Genomic DNA, 16,450 nt, shown 5'->3' on the forward strand with positions numbered 1-16,450 from the left:
CGATTTCAGCAATCTTTCAGTTCAAAGAGTCCCTTTTAGTCTGTGCAATAGAAATATTTATATTAAATTATATTAAAAATATTTATATCTCTGAAAAGGAACCAAAAAGAAAATCACGCGAAAAACATCTTTATTCATCATCACAATACAATCATTACAAGTCATACAACAGAGAACAGGCACAGTGGTATTTCTTACATAACTATTTATCCTAGTGGCACGTTTACATTACATGAAGGTGATCTTTGTCCGCACTTGGTTCACTTGCCATACGTTGAGATTTTCGTATTCTTCGATGCAGGCGTCCACCTGAAAAATAACGAGTATATTGGTTTTTATCATTTTAGGGCACGCGATTTTTTTTTTTTTAATTTACTATGTGCCGTAATCACGGCACAGCATTTTCGACATTTTTAATTCGTTACAATAACACATCAGCGATAATGGTAATTGGGTCGTAGTATCAAAATATAATATTTATCGCAGTATGTACCCGAACTAAATTCATAATAATTTTGCGTTAATGGTATGCGATAAGTTGAATAGCGAAATTTTAATAAGCTTTTACTGTTCAATAGACGACTGAGCTCTATTGAATTTTCGTCTGAGATTACCCAACTGGTTTCAAATCCATTCGGGGCTTTTAGTCGTGAGCTTGTTCAAGCGACGCCTCCAGCCATCAATTAAACGTAGCGAACGCTTGTATCGTAACGATATGATGCGAACACTGATTGCAGCAAGGCTTTTGATCAAATTGATCACGACATATTCTACTATTCAAGGCTGGAATAAGAGGTGATCTGTTTCGTTGGTTCTCATCTTATGTAAAAAAAAATAGGTCGCAAGCTGCAGTAAATCAATGGATTTACTTAATCGTAGTTTACCGTCAGGTGTTCCGCAGGGCACGCTACTCAGGCCTTTGTTTTTTAACATATTTATTCAGGATAATATAGACACTTGCTTTCTTATTATTATAATTAAACCTTACTCTTATAGCTATATATAAAAGAAGAAGAAGCCTGGCAATAAAGTTTGAAGATTTGTGTACAACAGAATTGCCAACACTGTCACACTTTGTTAAACCCCTCCGAGCTAACGCTAAACGTATGACTAAGTACGACTTTAGTCTAAAGTAGTTTACGTTAGTATACCTGGTCAGGTTTGAAGCCCTTGTCGACACAGCGTTCGATGACGTCAGCAATCTTTACAGTGTTGCTAGTTCCAGCCAACTCACGCACAACCGCGAAGATGCGATCCGTAGCGCTTATTCCCCTACAACAAAATAAAAAGATATGCTTAGTTTACTTGGTATATACCTCTATGTTTTTTTACCGTCATCATTTTTAATCCATACCTCTGCGCTAGGGAAATATAGGTAAAAGTAATAAAGTTCCATTCACAGAACTGGATTCAGCATGCTGATGCATATGAACACAAGTCAAGAAGAATTTCTAGTTTGCACTTATGAAAGTGCAAACTCTAGACGTACTAAAATCTCACTTCCCTGCAAACAAATAAAGTAAAGAAGTAAAGATACAAACCTCTGTACGTTTTCATCTACGTGTTGTAGAGATTGTTTCGACATTTCAACCAGCCGAATTGCCTCTGATACATCTTCTTTTTCGACCACATCTGATAGTCTGAGAAAAAACAATATTATTAAATGAACGGTTCTCCATGACTCTGTACGCTTACTACTGATAGTAATATTTCCCCATGCAAACTTGTACGCGGTGCTCTATGTCCCACGACATCGCATAGCCCGTGCCTGCTATTACTTCGGTCGTAGCGTGTTAAATTGAAATTGGGCTATAAAATACTTTAAGAGACTTTTCGAATCCGGCTCGCATTTTTAAGCTTTTAAACAATAAACTGATAAAATTAACTTCGGCTTTATTATCATTATAGAATTTACTTAACAATTTATCATTGTCAAGTCAACATCTCCTGAGGATGCTCCTGGTGTGGAGTATACGGATTGAAGTAATTATAAATCACACCATACAGATTCTCCTGCTGTTCGCGGAGTACTTATAGCAAATTAAGCTTAATTTTCATAAGAATTTAGATAGACAGATTAACTTACTCAATTAACGACAAAAAACGCGCGTATTTTTAAGCACGGGTTTCGAATCAACATTTATCACTAATTAAACGTCTCTGGAAGTTTTGTAAATCCGGGAAAATTAATGTATAACTTTTTTTTTATGTAGTTATAATAGACGGATCAAGCATATGGCCGACCTGGTGGTAGAAAACCTTAGCCTCTTAACATAGCGACACTATCCCGGGCATGAAAGGAACACGTCCTGCAACTGTGTCCATTAACCTGAGGCGTAGGTGCCAAGCCTCATATGTCTGCAATAATACCGGTCAGCACCATTTCTGCTTAGCGGCAGAAATAAGCATGGTCACAGACAGACAAGCACGCACGAGCTCTGTCACAAAAAGCTCTACTACCATTAAAATTAATGGTAAAATACATATTCTGGGACGTCTTTGCCGGTAGGGAAGTAACTAACCACGGCCGAAACTTCCCACCAGTCAAAACTTCTAACCTATTTTAACAATAAAGAGCGATAAAAACACTAGCTTTATTGGTTTGAGGTCGGGTAAGGGGTAATAAAGAAGTCACTTCCCTTGTTACAACTCTATTTAATTTGCGTGTTCGCCGTGTGTACAGCGCAGTGTACCGATTGCAACTCTTGTGTAAAAATATAAAATTTTCCTAATAAACTAACGGTCGCGGCGGGCGACTCGCTGTATCAGCAACAGGAGTCGTGTTGCGCTATGCATGTGTCCCTACAGGTTGTATTGAAAGATAGTATTGGTGACCATTTAGCAACGAGCTCTTTTTATAATATTCGTGGTATCTTTTTCCCTTTTTTTTGACTTAGGTGTTCAGCATATTTATATTTTTCTTTTTTCTTTATAAAAAACCTTAAAACCAAATGAAATAAAGGTTGTTTTTCGAAGACCATATATTTGGTCCGAAACGACTTTACTTCGTTATAAATAATCCAGATTATTGAATATTAATATAAAATGTAGGAGATTAAACCCCGAACACATTTTGTGTGTATATATATAATACCATAATGTAATAACATAGTATGTTGTAATATCCTAGAGATAAAAAAAAATCAGCACGACAACTATATTTCCGGGATATGAGTGATTTACGGAAATCCCGATATACAGCTAAAATATTCCTGAGAGATAATTTCGTTACTCTTTTTCTGTTATCGTTTTTGCTGATTTAGACCACGTATAGTATATATCTTTTTTAGTTATAAGCAATTAACTTTATAATTTTCATTAGTGTTTTTACCTACACTTGGAGGGATTATCAATTTTATAAATTTAAAGTGCATATAAAAAAATTTCGGAACCGACACGATTTGAACCTGCTACTCTCTGGCAATCGCGGCCTGGGCGCTTTCTCCAATTAAGCTACGGCTCTCCTACGGTCGATGCCGAAATAAGCATATGCCTTTCACATCAGTCACAGATGATGTAGATGACGCTACAGTCGCTATAAGAAGGTTCCGAAATTTTTTATATGCATTTTAAATTTACAATATCAATATCACTTGCGTGAAAGAAGACGTATCGAAACCAGCATCCCTGACGATTTCAAAGATTTGGTAAGTCCAACTTGGCCAGTGTAGTGGACTACGGCCTAAACCCTTATAATTCTTTGAAGAGACCAGTGCTTTGTAGTGGCCCGGCAATGGGTTCATGTCACTATAGAAGATTTTACGACGATCCGTTGCTAATTTTATATATGTATGTAGTCCTTTGTCCTTCAATCACGCAGCAACAGAACTACGAGATTATTTGCATACAGATACTTTATGGATCGAAGAGTAAAGTGTTAAATTCTAATCAATTAAAGTAATTATAAGTAAATGCTTTTATTTCAGGCGAAATACCCATACGACAGAATTAAAAACAAAAAAATTGTCAAGATAAAAGAATAACAACTACGATTTAATCAAAAAAATCACAAATAAAAATTTCAATTTCAATTGAATTAAAAAATATATATATCAAATCAAAATTCCAAATAGTAAATAAATAATAATAATAACATAGAATTAGAGCGCAGTTCTGTAAATATAAAATAATCTCTGTACGCTTATATGCCCCTTTGTAGCATTAGTTTTCACGTTTATGTGTGTACTCACGTGCGTGAGTGTGTGTGTACGTGTGCGTGTGTGTGTGTGTGTATGTATAAGGTTGAAAGTGCACAGTGCATTTTTATATGTCAGATACGCCTGCCAGTTGTGCGTAACTGTTGGGTTTTCAAGCAACACAGTATGTAGAGTGGGTTAACGAAATTAATAACTCAAATACTTGATGTTCTTACCTCAGTCGCGCGAGTGCTGTGGAAAGACGGAGTATAGCGAGCAAGTTCCTAGCCGACGTAAAGGTTACGTCACGCGCGTTTCGGGCCTCCCGTCTCAGCTCCACATAGGACGCTGAAATTGGACATAAAGTGTAACCAAAAATTACGCTTCCCTTACTCTATCGCAACGAATACATCAATTAAATTTTTATGTGAGTGATTTCCGACAGTATATTTTTCTTACTTGTCCTAGAATGTAAACAATATTTTTATTACTTTTAGTGTTAAGTTTATTTCCAAATGGATAAGAAAATAATAAAAATACACCTACTTAAAGAAAATATCATTTTATTTATCACACAAGACAAGATAGAAAGACTTTTTGTATAAATTCAGTACCATATATTATATTGGAACGGACAACGTAACTACGGATCTAATATGATTGCCTTTCGGCGCGTGTTTTTTCAGACGCATATCTTACAAATGTAATGTTTCTAGGTCTTAATATAAATCATTAAGCCATTACATAAGTTTAAAGAATGTATAAAAACAAATTTATTACATCGAGGTTACTATACGGTTGCCTGGAAGCAAGACGCTCCGCTTTCATCTCACACAAGATAAAGCAAAGATTATTAAATTATTAAACGATGTTGGAAAAAAACAACTGCTGAGTTTCTTGCCGGCTGCTTCTCGGTAGAATCTGCCTTCCGAACCGGTGGTAGAATAACTACAAACAGGCATACTTGACGTTTCAAAAGTGCTTATATTAGAGCTACTTGAAATTAATTAATTTTGAATTTTTCTGAATTTTTTAGTAGGTGGACACGTTAAGTATATCCCTGCAGTTCGTACTTACACACAATATATTCAGTGAGGCCCCTGGGCACGGTGGGGTGTTTGCGGTGCGTGAGGCCCAGGTACCGTCGGACAAGTTTCATTGGCAGAGCACGCGTCTGTCCGGGAGGTTGCATAGAGTGCTGATGTACGTAGGCTATGTGTTTGGCGAGCTCGAGGTCCTTCTCCCTGGGTAAAACAAATAAGAGATATATTATAAAAGCGGTTTTTTTTTGTTTGTCCTAAATAAGTAATCAATAAACTTAATTTTTGGCATGGAGTTAGTTGAAAATACGGAGAGTAACTTATGCTCCTTTTTATCCCAAAAAACAGAAGGTTCCCACGGTATTTATAAATAAACGTGAGCGAAGGGCGAATCCACTTTAACTGAGTTGCCCTGGAAGTCAGTTATTAAATTAAAGTATTACTTACAGTAGCCTTTTTTCTATCGAACAACAAGTTAACCCTTGTCTGCAATATCACCTGGTGGTAAGTAATGCAGTGGTAGCGGGGTAACCTGTTAGGGAGTATGGCAGTTATATTTAATCCATAGCCGTTATCGGTTTCTACGCGACATCATACCGGAACGTTAAATCGCTTAGCGGCACGTCTTTGTCGGTAGGGTAATAACTAGCCACGGCCGAAGCCTCTCAGAGTGAGACGGTTTTAAGCCATAGTCCACCAAATGGTATTTGGCTTATGATGCTTATAATTTATTCTCACCTGTTAGGCTTGTCCTGTATCAACCAGAGTAGATCAAAACGCGACAACAGTGCGGCCGGCAGCTGTATGTTCTGCTCGATAGTGCGTTTGGGGTTGTAGCGACCGTACGCGGGGTTTGCGGCCGCGAGAATGGACACGCGCGCGTTTAAACATGTCATTATTCCCGCCTGCAAACAGTTAAAGAACACCCGGCTAAGTTTGTTGTGGGCTTCTTCGTCGAGGCGCGTTAAGAAGACCCGTAGCTTTAGTTTTAGTTTACGAAGTAGTTATCGTCAACACATTGCTAACATTAACAAAAAACTTTTTTTTAAATGTTAACGTACGCACGCACGCACGCACGCACGTACGCAGGCAAGCACACAAACACACATGTTATTTTTGGATCCGCAATGGAAGTTTGTTGCCGTAATACAGATCTTCTAGTGTGTGCTGCCGCATTAGGAGATCTGAGATATTAGAACATTGTGACAGTTCAATCTAGGTTTTTCTCTTTGACTGAACAGAACTGAATGAGAGAATGAACGAATGACAAAATACTAAGCAGCCATTTTAATTTTTTTAATTCTTATGATAAACTTTACTTCACACAATATCGATTCAGTTGTATTTGTTCTCAATATGAAATGAAAATATAAAATGCATTGAAGTTATGTGTAAGAATTCTAAAACATGTGTTTTGCAGGCTAATTTTATTTTTTTTGAGGATTCCCTTTTACCCAACGATTTTCACTAGGCAACTCATATAACTTGTCTATGGTTCTTGCCACAAGAGATGATATTATGTGTTTGTATTGTCATATTTAGAATTTTTCGTAAGGACTTAAGATTATTAAAAAAACCGAATTTAAATTTTTTATCTGTCAAGTGTCTGTTTTACGATTCCTCTAAACTTTGCGATCATGTCTCGTAACTTTAGACAGCGCTTAACATCGTTAGAAATCACGTAAGGATTCGTAAAACTTCTTTCTCTCTAGGTATCACCTAAATCAATATGCATTCGAGTAAGGGGCCAATTTGGAAATTTATAATTCCTGTATTTTCTTTGTGCACGCCTTAGTCGGCAGGGTGGAGGCTTTAGCAGTTGCCACTCTAAAAACGCTAGTATTATTAACTAACTAGGCAATATATAGGAATGCCCCGATTCTCAATCACGGCTAAAACACAGGAATTTTTGTCTGAGTATGTCTAGTTTAAACGATAAATAGTGTTGTTATTTACCTTAGCAATGCTAATAGTTTGTTGCTCCATAACTTCATGTATGGCGGTGCGGTCGTTTTCAGCCATTTTGTCGAACTCGTCGATGCAACAGACGCCTTGATCCGCTAACACTAAGGCCCCGCCCTCCAACATCATCTCACCGGTGAATGGGTCCTAGTGGACAGTGTTACAAAATATTTTATCGTCACCCTATTAATTTGGCTCAGGCCTCCCGGCTCAAGGCAGAGATTTATAGCTTAATTAAAACAGCGACCCTGCTTTCTGAGTCCAAGGCCGTGGGTTCGATTCCCACAACTGGAAAGTGTTTCTGTGATGAACATGAATGTTTTTCAGTGTCTGGGTGTTTATCTGTGTATTATAAGTTAATTATTAATTAAAATATTCATCAGTCATCTTAGTACCCATAACAGAATCTACGCTTACTTTGGGACTAGATATATAGTTAATTGCGTAAATGTATATATCATCATCATCAACCCATTACCGGCCCTGAAGGCTGTAGCCCACCATGCTGGCCCAGTGCGGATTGGTGGACTCCACACACCTTTGAGAACATTATAGAGCACTCTCAGGCATTTAGGTTTCCTCACTATGTTTTCCTTCACCATTGAAGCTAGTGATATTTAAATTGCTTAAAACGCACATAACTTAGAAAAGTAAGAGGTGCGTGCTGGGATTCGAACTCGACTCCCCGAAAGTGAAGTCGAAGTCCTATCCACTGGGCTACCACCGCTTCTAATGTATATATGAACAAGCGTACCCAGCCCGCTTCGCCGTGCTAGATTTTGCTTTATTTTATTTAAACAATAAACTTACATAATTAAATTTTTAATTTAAGTCTCATAATATATTAAATCATTTATTTCTCTCCGTATTCATTCTCTACTATTCTCTTCTCGAGCGGGTGAAGATCATTATCTACACCCATGTACACCCAACCATAGAATATCATCATAGTAAATAAAAGCTGTATTTGACAGTTCAAAAATAGGAGTGCTCCGATCGTCACCAAACTTTACAGGATTACTCGCCAGGTCAATCCGGAGATTCCCTGAAAGTTTCATCGAAATCGGTCCAGCAATGAAAACTGAGTGTTTTAGTTTGCAGCAGATACTTATAAAGATTTAGTTTATAACCTTTGATTTTGTCTCTTTACCAATATTATTTTATCATTTTATAAATGTATAACAAAATATAATATAAAATTAAATAGAAATTAACTGTGAGTATACCTTCAAAACTGCAGCTGTCAATCCCACACCGGAGGATCCTCTACCAGTGGTGTATTGGCTACGTGGAGCCAACCGGTCAATGTAGTTGAGTAGCTGTGACTTGGCCACCCCGGGGTCACCCATCAGACAGATGTTGATGTTACCACGAATCTTCATGCCATTCGGGCGCCTTTAACAATAGTGGTCATATTAATTCGGATGCAATGCTCACTCGTTTCAACGTGTATTAAGCGAAAAATCTTTATCATCATTATCATCCCCCCTTTGAGACAATTATCTCCCCGGGAAAAGGATAAACATTTATCTTCTCCTATTTCTTAACTTATTTTTGCCTGGTGGGAGGCTTTGGCCGTGGCTAGTTACCACCCTACCGACAAAGACGTGCCGCTAAGCGATTTAGTGTTCCGGTGCGATGTCGCGTAGAAACCGATTAGGGGAATGACTACCATACTCCCTTAACAGGTTAACCTGCTACCATTTTAGACTGCATCATCACTTCTTCTGTTCCTGGGCCTTTTCCGCACTTGGTTGTTCTGGAACCGTCCGTTGTGCGTATGCATCATCACTTACCACTAGGTGATATTGCAGTCAAGGGCTAACCAGTAGTGAAATAAAAAAAATAAAAAAAAGTGAAATTGGCGCACAATCCAAATATTCGTAAATCGTTAATTATATGCCCTGTAAGGGGATATAATCTCATCTCAGAATGAGCAGATTAAGTCTGTAGTTCACCACAGTAAAATTGCAGATTGGTAGACTTCACATGCCTTTGATAATATGATGCTCATTTCCCTCACCGTTGAAACAAGAGATAATTGCTTCAATTCAAAACACCCATAACTTTGAAAAGTTAGCGGTGCATACGAGAATCGGACTCTATCTTTACGATAGATAGGTGAAGTTCTAGCCACTAGGCTATCACTTTTAAATTTCAGCTCAATTAAGAACTGCATTCAATTTAAGCAAGAAGGGAGTTTCTAAGCTCGAGTAAGTCAATAAAACCCCTAAGCCAAAACTAGAGTTAAAAACGGTGGTTTAAAAAAACCGGTATGAGAGGTAACCAACAAGGATATGTAGCCCAGGGTTAAACCAAAAATTCCAAGACAAAAAACCCATTGATTTGTATATATTATACGGACTGTTGAAAAAACTAAGACTGTGTGAGCATTTCCAGTCTATGGAGTGGATACTGATAAATTATGTTCTGTTCTGCTGTTCCATAAATAACGTACTTATCAACACCTCCTACTAGAAGCAGTAAGAGTGCTTTCTTAACATCTTCATGCCCATAGATCTCTGGAGCAAGACTGCGCGCCATCCTTGAGTACAGGTCATCTTCTGCCAACTCAGCTAACTCCTCTTCTGTTAGGGGTTCTGCCATTTCCCCTTCGTCACTTTGGTTTAAGCAAGTTACACCCTGGAAATAATGGATCATTGCATAAATGGAGAATGATTGAATGAATGTTTGTGGAGAATCACGTTGATGACTTCTACGCAATCATGAGAAAAGATCTGCATCAATGATGAGCAGAATGATGATGAAGCGTGATGAAGCGCAGAAGCTCCAACAATATTTTGAAAATATTAACCAATAAAAAAGAAAATCCCTTTAGTACACACTCACACACCAAGTGCTCAAGAGGGTATTTACCTAAGGTAAGTTAAGAGATTCCTAATTATTTATTATTTATAGTTTTGGCTAATTTTAGTTTATACTATAGTAAATACGCTAATTGTTATTGTTGTAGCTATGGATTTTTATCTGAATTAAACGTTATTATTATTTTTTTTTTTAACTTGTTTTAGTCCTTTTATCTGACAAGGCGATGTATGCGCCTTAACGAAGGTTTTTATAAGCTTGGTTATCAAGAGTAAAAGCATCTTTGCTTCGAGAGTCTATATCTATTATAGCGTATATAAAGAATTAGGTACTTTTGTCACGAAGGTTGACAAAGTGGGCACATACAACGCATGTTCAACTAATTAAAGCTGTAAGATTTGGGCGTTTAAACTATTTCCGTATCTATATTTTGTTAACTCTCGAACACAACTCGAAATTAATTTATTTCAAGTACTTAGACCTAGTTTATAAGCACTTTTGAACAGTCAAGTCAGTCTGTTTGTCGTGACTTTGCAACAGACTGATTCGACTTGACTTGAGAAGAGCCGGAAAGAAACTCAGCAGATTGCTCTTTTCCAACATCATTTTAGTCTTCAAAATGTTTCTATTGTATGAGATATGAGAGTGGAGTGTTCTGCTTCCAAGTCCACAGTAAATGTTACAAGTTTCACTGATACACCAAAAGTAGAAAGGATCCTAAAATTGAACCTTGCGGGACACCCACTGACGTAAATGAAGCCTGAGACTTTATATCTTTTATGCCTACCATTTGGGTTCTGACACTGATGTCTGTCTGAATGTCAGTTTTATCAAAAAACTACTACATTGTACAGAATTATTTTAATATAATATATATATATATTTCAATTATATATAAAATCAAATCCTTTCTTATATGCAACCACGAAGTCTCTTCTGTAGTTGTCTTTTCCGTTATTAGTTGCCTGGAAGAGATCACTGTGTAGCAATGATATGCAATTGGCTGTACTCGGTTTTCTATTTTCTAATCATGCATTCACCTTTCATAATTCAAATAGACCTGAAGAAAGCATTTTAAATATAATGGGGATAGCTGAAAAATATAGTCTTCGTAAAGAAATAGTAAAAGAAAACGCAATAAGGGTTCTGTTTCTACTCCTGTTCCGTGTTTCTATATGGATATATGGACTCAGCTGTTGTACAACATATTAATAACTCACGTGAGCTTCCAAATATGTGTCAGAGAGTAGTCCTTGCACCATCTGCCTAAAGCCAGAGTTGAGAAGCGGCAGAAACACCCCTGTGATTGCCACGTGGTCTCCTGGCTGAGCTCGTCGCGTCGTATCTCCTCGACAGTACACAGACAGTTGGCGGGGAATGTGGCCTACTGGCACTTGATCAGACTGAAATAAATACAATTTTCAATTAGGAGGTAGGGGAAGCCCCCCCCCACCTTTCCCCTTTGTCGGAAAAGTATAGTTTTCGAGTAATGATTTTTTTATAAATCATAACCTCACTTCTTTTACATAGGAATATTGACCTATATATTAAATATCCTATGTTAAATATACCTTTTTAGTGTCAGATTCTAGGGGACGTCTCGCTCCGCTCTGCTTTGCTCGGCTCTCAATGGTCTTTTATGTTCTAACCTAACCTAACCTAGCTTCTTAAAATAGATTTTGACCTATGTATTAAATATCCTGTGTTAAATATACCTTTTTAGTGTCAGATTCTAGGGGACGCCTCGCTCCGCTCCGCTTCGCTCGGCTCTCAATGGTCTTTTATGTTCTAACCTAACCTAACCTAGCTTCTTAAAATAGATTTTGACCTATGTATTAAATATCCTATGTTTAATATCCTTTTTAGTGTCAGATTCTAGGGGACGCCTCCAAATACATATCTAGCTGCATTTCGTTATACGCAATTTTTAGTGAAATTTATTTTTATCGTAATTAATTCAAAATGCATTTCCGAAATCCAAAAACAGTGTATATGGACCAAGTTTAACCCAGACAAAGCTCCTAAGCAAAAAACATATGTAAAATCAAGTACCGGATATCTATACCCAACCCTTGGTTTTTGCTCAACTCTTGATTTAAATAACTTAACATACCAATCTAACTTTTTTAGTTTCTTCTGATGTAACTAGCTGTCTTGTTTGTTGTCCACTGGCCTGTGGTGTGTTTACTTACTTAGGGCTATATGAATACTATATAATTTTATACATACAATATGTTTATATATATAATATGTTTATGTGTGTTTTTCATAATCATAATGAATCACATATCATTAGATAAATACAATCTTTGTTACTGTCATTGTGGCTTTTATTTAATAATAAGGCCACAAAAAATAATAAAGAAGAAAAAAAACAATAGCTAGACTCACATGCTCCTGAATTTTCAATTCCTGGAACTTCTGGAACCTGGATCCCCTTGTCTGCAGATGCAGCTGTCCAGCTGTCTTATTTAGTCTACACTCATCAGCCGTACAAGCGGGTGGCGGTGTGAACTGTAACGCTCTCACTGGTTGGTACGTCTCGGCTCCACATGCGCTACAGGAATATGTTGCTACTACTAGCAACGGCTTGACGTCTGTGCAGCGAGTCACTATACCTCTCACTGTTACTAGTTTACCAATGTGCTCTGCTTTAACATCTCTAATTGGCACTGACTTCGATGTAGACAAGTCTTTGAAGTACACTTCGCTGTAAGAAACAGGATGCAAATTAAGGAGAGAAAATATACAAACAGACATGACATGACAGATCTAGTGATAGAGAATATTCTATTCTATTCTATTTAAATGGTTTAAATATGATATTGTACATTATTTCAACTTATTAGATATTAGAGGAATGTGCAGCGTCCAAGCAAACTCATGTGAGTTTCAGGAATGCGAAAAGTATTAATTTTAGTAGTTTGTGTAGTAAAAAAATTAAATTAATTAATTGAGCTGACTCAACCAGCTTGCATCTAATGGCATCACCTGGTGTGTTAAAGGTATGTTTTAGCATTGTCAGTGCTGAATATAGTAATTATGCAATGGCAACTCTGTGCGCTTATATCCATGAGTATAAAGTTGCAATAGTAGAGGTGCTCTGAATTTGAAGCTGGAGTTTAAATACTATTGCAATGCATATGCATTTAAATCTTCTTGACCATTTATAAGTGAAAATTACTGAAATTAACCTCAATAATTAGAAATGATTACTGCACAATTTTATAGACAGTCAACAATATATTTGCCCAGTGTGCCATTATTAACTTGAACTTAAATGCTTACAATCTTCTTATCAGTTCAGCAGGATATCTGTTTCTGGGATCCCTCATCTCTCCCGGAATCCTGTGGTTCCGTGCCTCTAACATGATTCTGTGTTCAATGTAAACGTCTAATGTATCTTTTGCTGCAACCTGTTTTAAAAGCATAGAAATAAATGTGTTTAGTTTTGCAACAGCTATGCTCAAACTAATTCCATCAGTAACAATCATCATATCAACCCATTATCGGCCCACTACAGGTCACGAGTCTCCTCCCACAATGAAAAGGGGTGAAAGCCATTGTCCACCACTCTGGCCCAGTGTGGATTGGTGGACTCCACACACCTTTGAGAACATAATGCAGAACTCTCAGGCATGTAGATTTCCTCACAATGTTTTCCTTCACAGTTAAAGCAAGAGATATTTAAATTGCTTTAAACAGACATGTTGGGATTCAAACTCTGCCCCCCAAAAGTGAAGTGGAAGTCACCGCTATAAGTAACAGTATGATAATGTTATTATTATAAATAATCAATTATTTCAAAACTGAAATATTGCACAAATGGAATCAACATTTTGAAGTATTGTAAAGTAAGATACATAAAGTTCTACAATGGACAAAAATTTGATAATTTCATATCAAATGAAAATAACTACATGTTTTCTAATGTGTCATAGAGGTCATATTTAATTATGTAAACAATTATTTCTTAACTTTATAGTATAAAATTAAAATAAGAAAAAAAAAAAACTGAATCAGGACAAAAGCAAATTAAGCCATTGCATAGGGAAAGGGCTTGTGGGTAAGTGATAAATAATTACAAAATTTCTAAAATCGATGGCCGAGTGTCGCAGTGGGCAGCGACCCTGCTTTCCAAGTCCAAGGTGGTGGGTTCGATTCCCACAGCTGGAAAATGTTTGAGTGATGAGCATGAATGTTTTTCAGTGTCTGGGTGTTTATATGTATTTTATAAGAATTTATGTATATTATTCATAAAAATATTCTTCAGTCATCTTAGTACTCATAACACTAGCTACGCTTACTTTGGGGCTAGGTGGCGATGTGTGCATTGTCGTAGTTTATATATTCTCACCTCTTTGTGTTTAAAGTCAGGAATCATATCATAGACTACATCTGACACCATGTTTGTGTATCGTCTTGTATTCTTCATAACTGCTTCTGCCAGCTCTTCATTCATGTCGTGTAAATCATCCAGTTCGACCACAAAGGATATCTGTAAAGAGATTAATAAAAAATATTTTCATTATCATCATTCGCCTATGAATGTTGAGCACAGGCCTCCTCTCTCCTAGGAGAGTTTTTTCTGCTGCTCCTGTGTTTTATTATCATATGAAAAGAAAATTAGATAATGATGGCAACCCTACAGTGGAAAGCCCAGTGTTCTTCAACTCATATAACATAATATCTTTTTACACTTTGGGGAAATATCTAACTATTAATGGTTATAATTTCTACTGTGGATATAAAACTAAAAAAGACGGCATATATTATTCATTTTGGCACTGATGGAATGAGATGTGTAGCTTGGTCGCAAAGTGCTCAGGTCGCAATTGCCAGAGTTGCAGGTTCAAATCATGTTGGTAATGAAGTTTTTAAATTAAAAAGATTATAAATATAACCCACAACTTTACTAGTGCAGTCATACAGGCACTAAAAGGTTAGTGTAGACTAAATAATCACCAGACGACTTGAAGTTTCATACCATTGCATATAAAAACATTGCCCTGAACTAATGCATAAGCATAAGATCTACCTAAAGAAAGTTATAACCTGTAGAGGCTTAACAATCGCCAATTCAGAAAGTGCTGATTTTTTCAAGGGCAACCAGCATTTCATCAACTCACCCTCACCCTCACCCACACCCACACTCACATACACATACACATAAAATATAAGTGCACACACTCATATTTAATTTTTTAAGTACAATTAATTATATTTAAAAAAAAAAAATATTAAGGATGTATTTATGTAAATGTAGAAAAAGAAAAAAAAAATTGAGTTTATCAATGCTTTCAATTGAATTTAATTCAAAAGGTTTTATAGGTTTCTATTTTTATTCATCTCACTAGATTTAATTTAAGTGTATGGTTCTCGCTCCAGAGATGGGCGATAATAACTGCAACTCAGTCTTGCACTATAGCAGTATTATTGAATTTGGGTTTCATGATAAACATTACCTTATGTTTGCCTTATTTTGTACTATTTTTAATTTACTGTGTAACTGTTACTTGAAATAAACTTATTATTATTATTATTATTAATCGCAACTGCAATATATTGGTAAAAGGTGACATTAGCTAACATTAAATCTTACTTCATTATTATTTATTTAATCTTTCTAATACCTGTAGAACATAAGCTTGATGAAATGCAATGTAAAAATGACTCATATAAATGCACATGGTAATTGCATTAATTTAAATTATAAAAATAAAAACATTACACCAACCTGTTCCCTGTGTGCGACTTTACTAAGCTGTTCGGAATATTTAAAAATCTTGCGCCCTTCATCATCAGTTTGGCAGAAATTAATAAAAAAGTTTTTAAAACCCTCTGAAACAATAAATAAGATACATACATACTTGCACTACATTTCTTAAATGCAGATGTTCTATGTTTCATAAAAATAAACGTGGGATAACATACTAATAGTTATTCAGTTTTTTATGACACTGATATTTTGAAGATGCTCTTGAAGTTTCTTGCCGGCTTCTTCTCGAAAGAATCTGCCTGCCAAACCGGTGGTGGAATTGCTACAAATGACAGACTTGCTGTTTCAAATCTCCATAAATTAGGGCTGCATAAGGCTATATAACGTTTATTTGTAAGACATTTAGAACTTCAATACCTTTATCAGCGGCGTAGTCTCGCATCGCCATTGTGATGCTGGTGTAATTACTATTGTATATATAAACGCTTAAAATAAACTAAAAGCAAAGAATAAATTGAGAACTTTCTGTAAATCACTAATATTTTTTGTCGGTTTGTTTTTCGTTGAGATTATTACAACAAATTGACATTTGACATTATTATTGGCGCGAAACCACAAACTTTTTTTAAATACAGGAGTTTTATGGCTTGGGGTTCTAGTCTTATCAAGATTTGTGCGCAACATTTTATTTTATTGTTGTACGGCCTATGGATTCAAGTTCTGACCTGTGCGAAATATTAAAAAGACACCATAACGTCGTAACTTTA

General features: G+C 36.3%; 1 protein-coding gene across 1 annotated transcript; it reads right to left on the bottom strand.

Annotated features, from left to right (window-relative positions):
• Nucleotides 1–113: 113 nt before the first annotated feature.
• On the bottom strand, nucleotides 114–16,257 carry LOC120623278 (DNA replication licensing factor Mcm7). Its single transcript, XM_039889220.1, has 15 exons — nucleotides 16,101–16,257; nucleotides 15,702–15,805; nucleotides 14,322–14,462; nucleotides 13,253–13,380; nucleotides 12,356–12,674; nucleotides 11,185–11,367; nucleotides 9,597–9,781; nucleotides 8,365–8,533; nucleotides 7,133–7,285; nucleotides 5,915–6,081; nucleotides 5,214–5,380; nucleotides 4,373–4,484; nucleotides 1,542–1,640; nucleotides 1,152–1,272; nucleotides 114–309 (listed from the first exon to the last, which is right to left on the bottom strand). The coding sequence occupies exons 1-15, from the start codon at nucleotides 16,129–16,131 to the stop codon at nucleotides 229–231; spliced, it is 2,160 nt and encodes a 719-aa protein (XP_039745154.1). The 5' UTR covers nucleotides 16,132–16,257; the 3' UTR covers nucleotides 114–228.
• Nucleotides 16,258–16,450: the final 193 nt, after the last annotated feature.

This window comes from Pararge aegeria, chromosome 4, assembly GCF_905163445.1.
Source record: "Pararge aegeria chromosome 4, ilParAegt1.1, whole genome shotgun sequence".
In the NCBI taxonomy this organism is placed as follows: domain Eukaryota; kingdom Metazoa; phylum Arthropoda; class Insecta; order Lepidoptera; family Nymphalidae; genus Pararge; species Pararge aegeria.

Excerpts from the sequence above, each read along its gene's own strand:
- LOC120623278 (XM_039889220.1), bottom strand. The coding sequence starts at position 16,131 with ATGGCGATGCGAGACTACGCCGCTGATAAAG. Across the intron at positions 15,806-16,100 it reads AGACTACGCCGCTGATAAAG|AGGGTTTTAAAAACTTTTTT; the intron begins GTATTGAAGTTC and ends TTATTGTTTCAG. Across the intron at positions 6,082-7,132 it reads AAACTATTAGCATTGCTAAG|GCGGGAATAATGACATGTTT; the intron begins GTAAATAACAAC and ends AACTGTTTGCAG.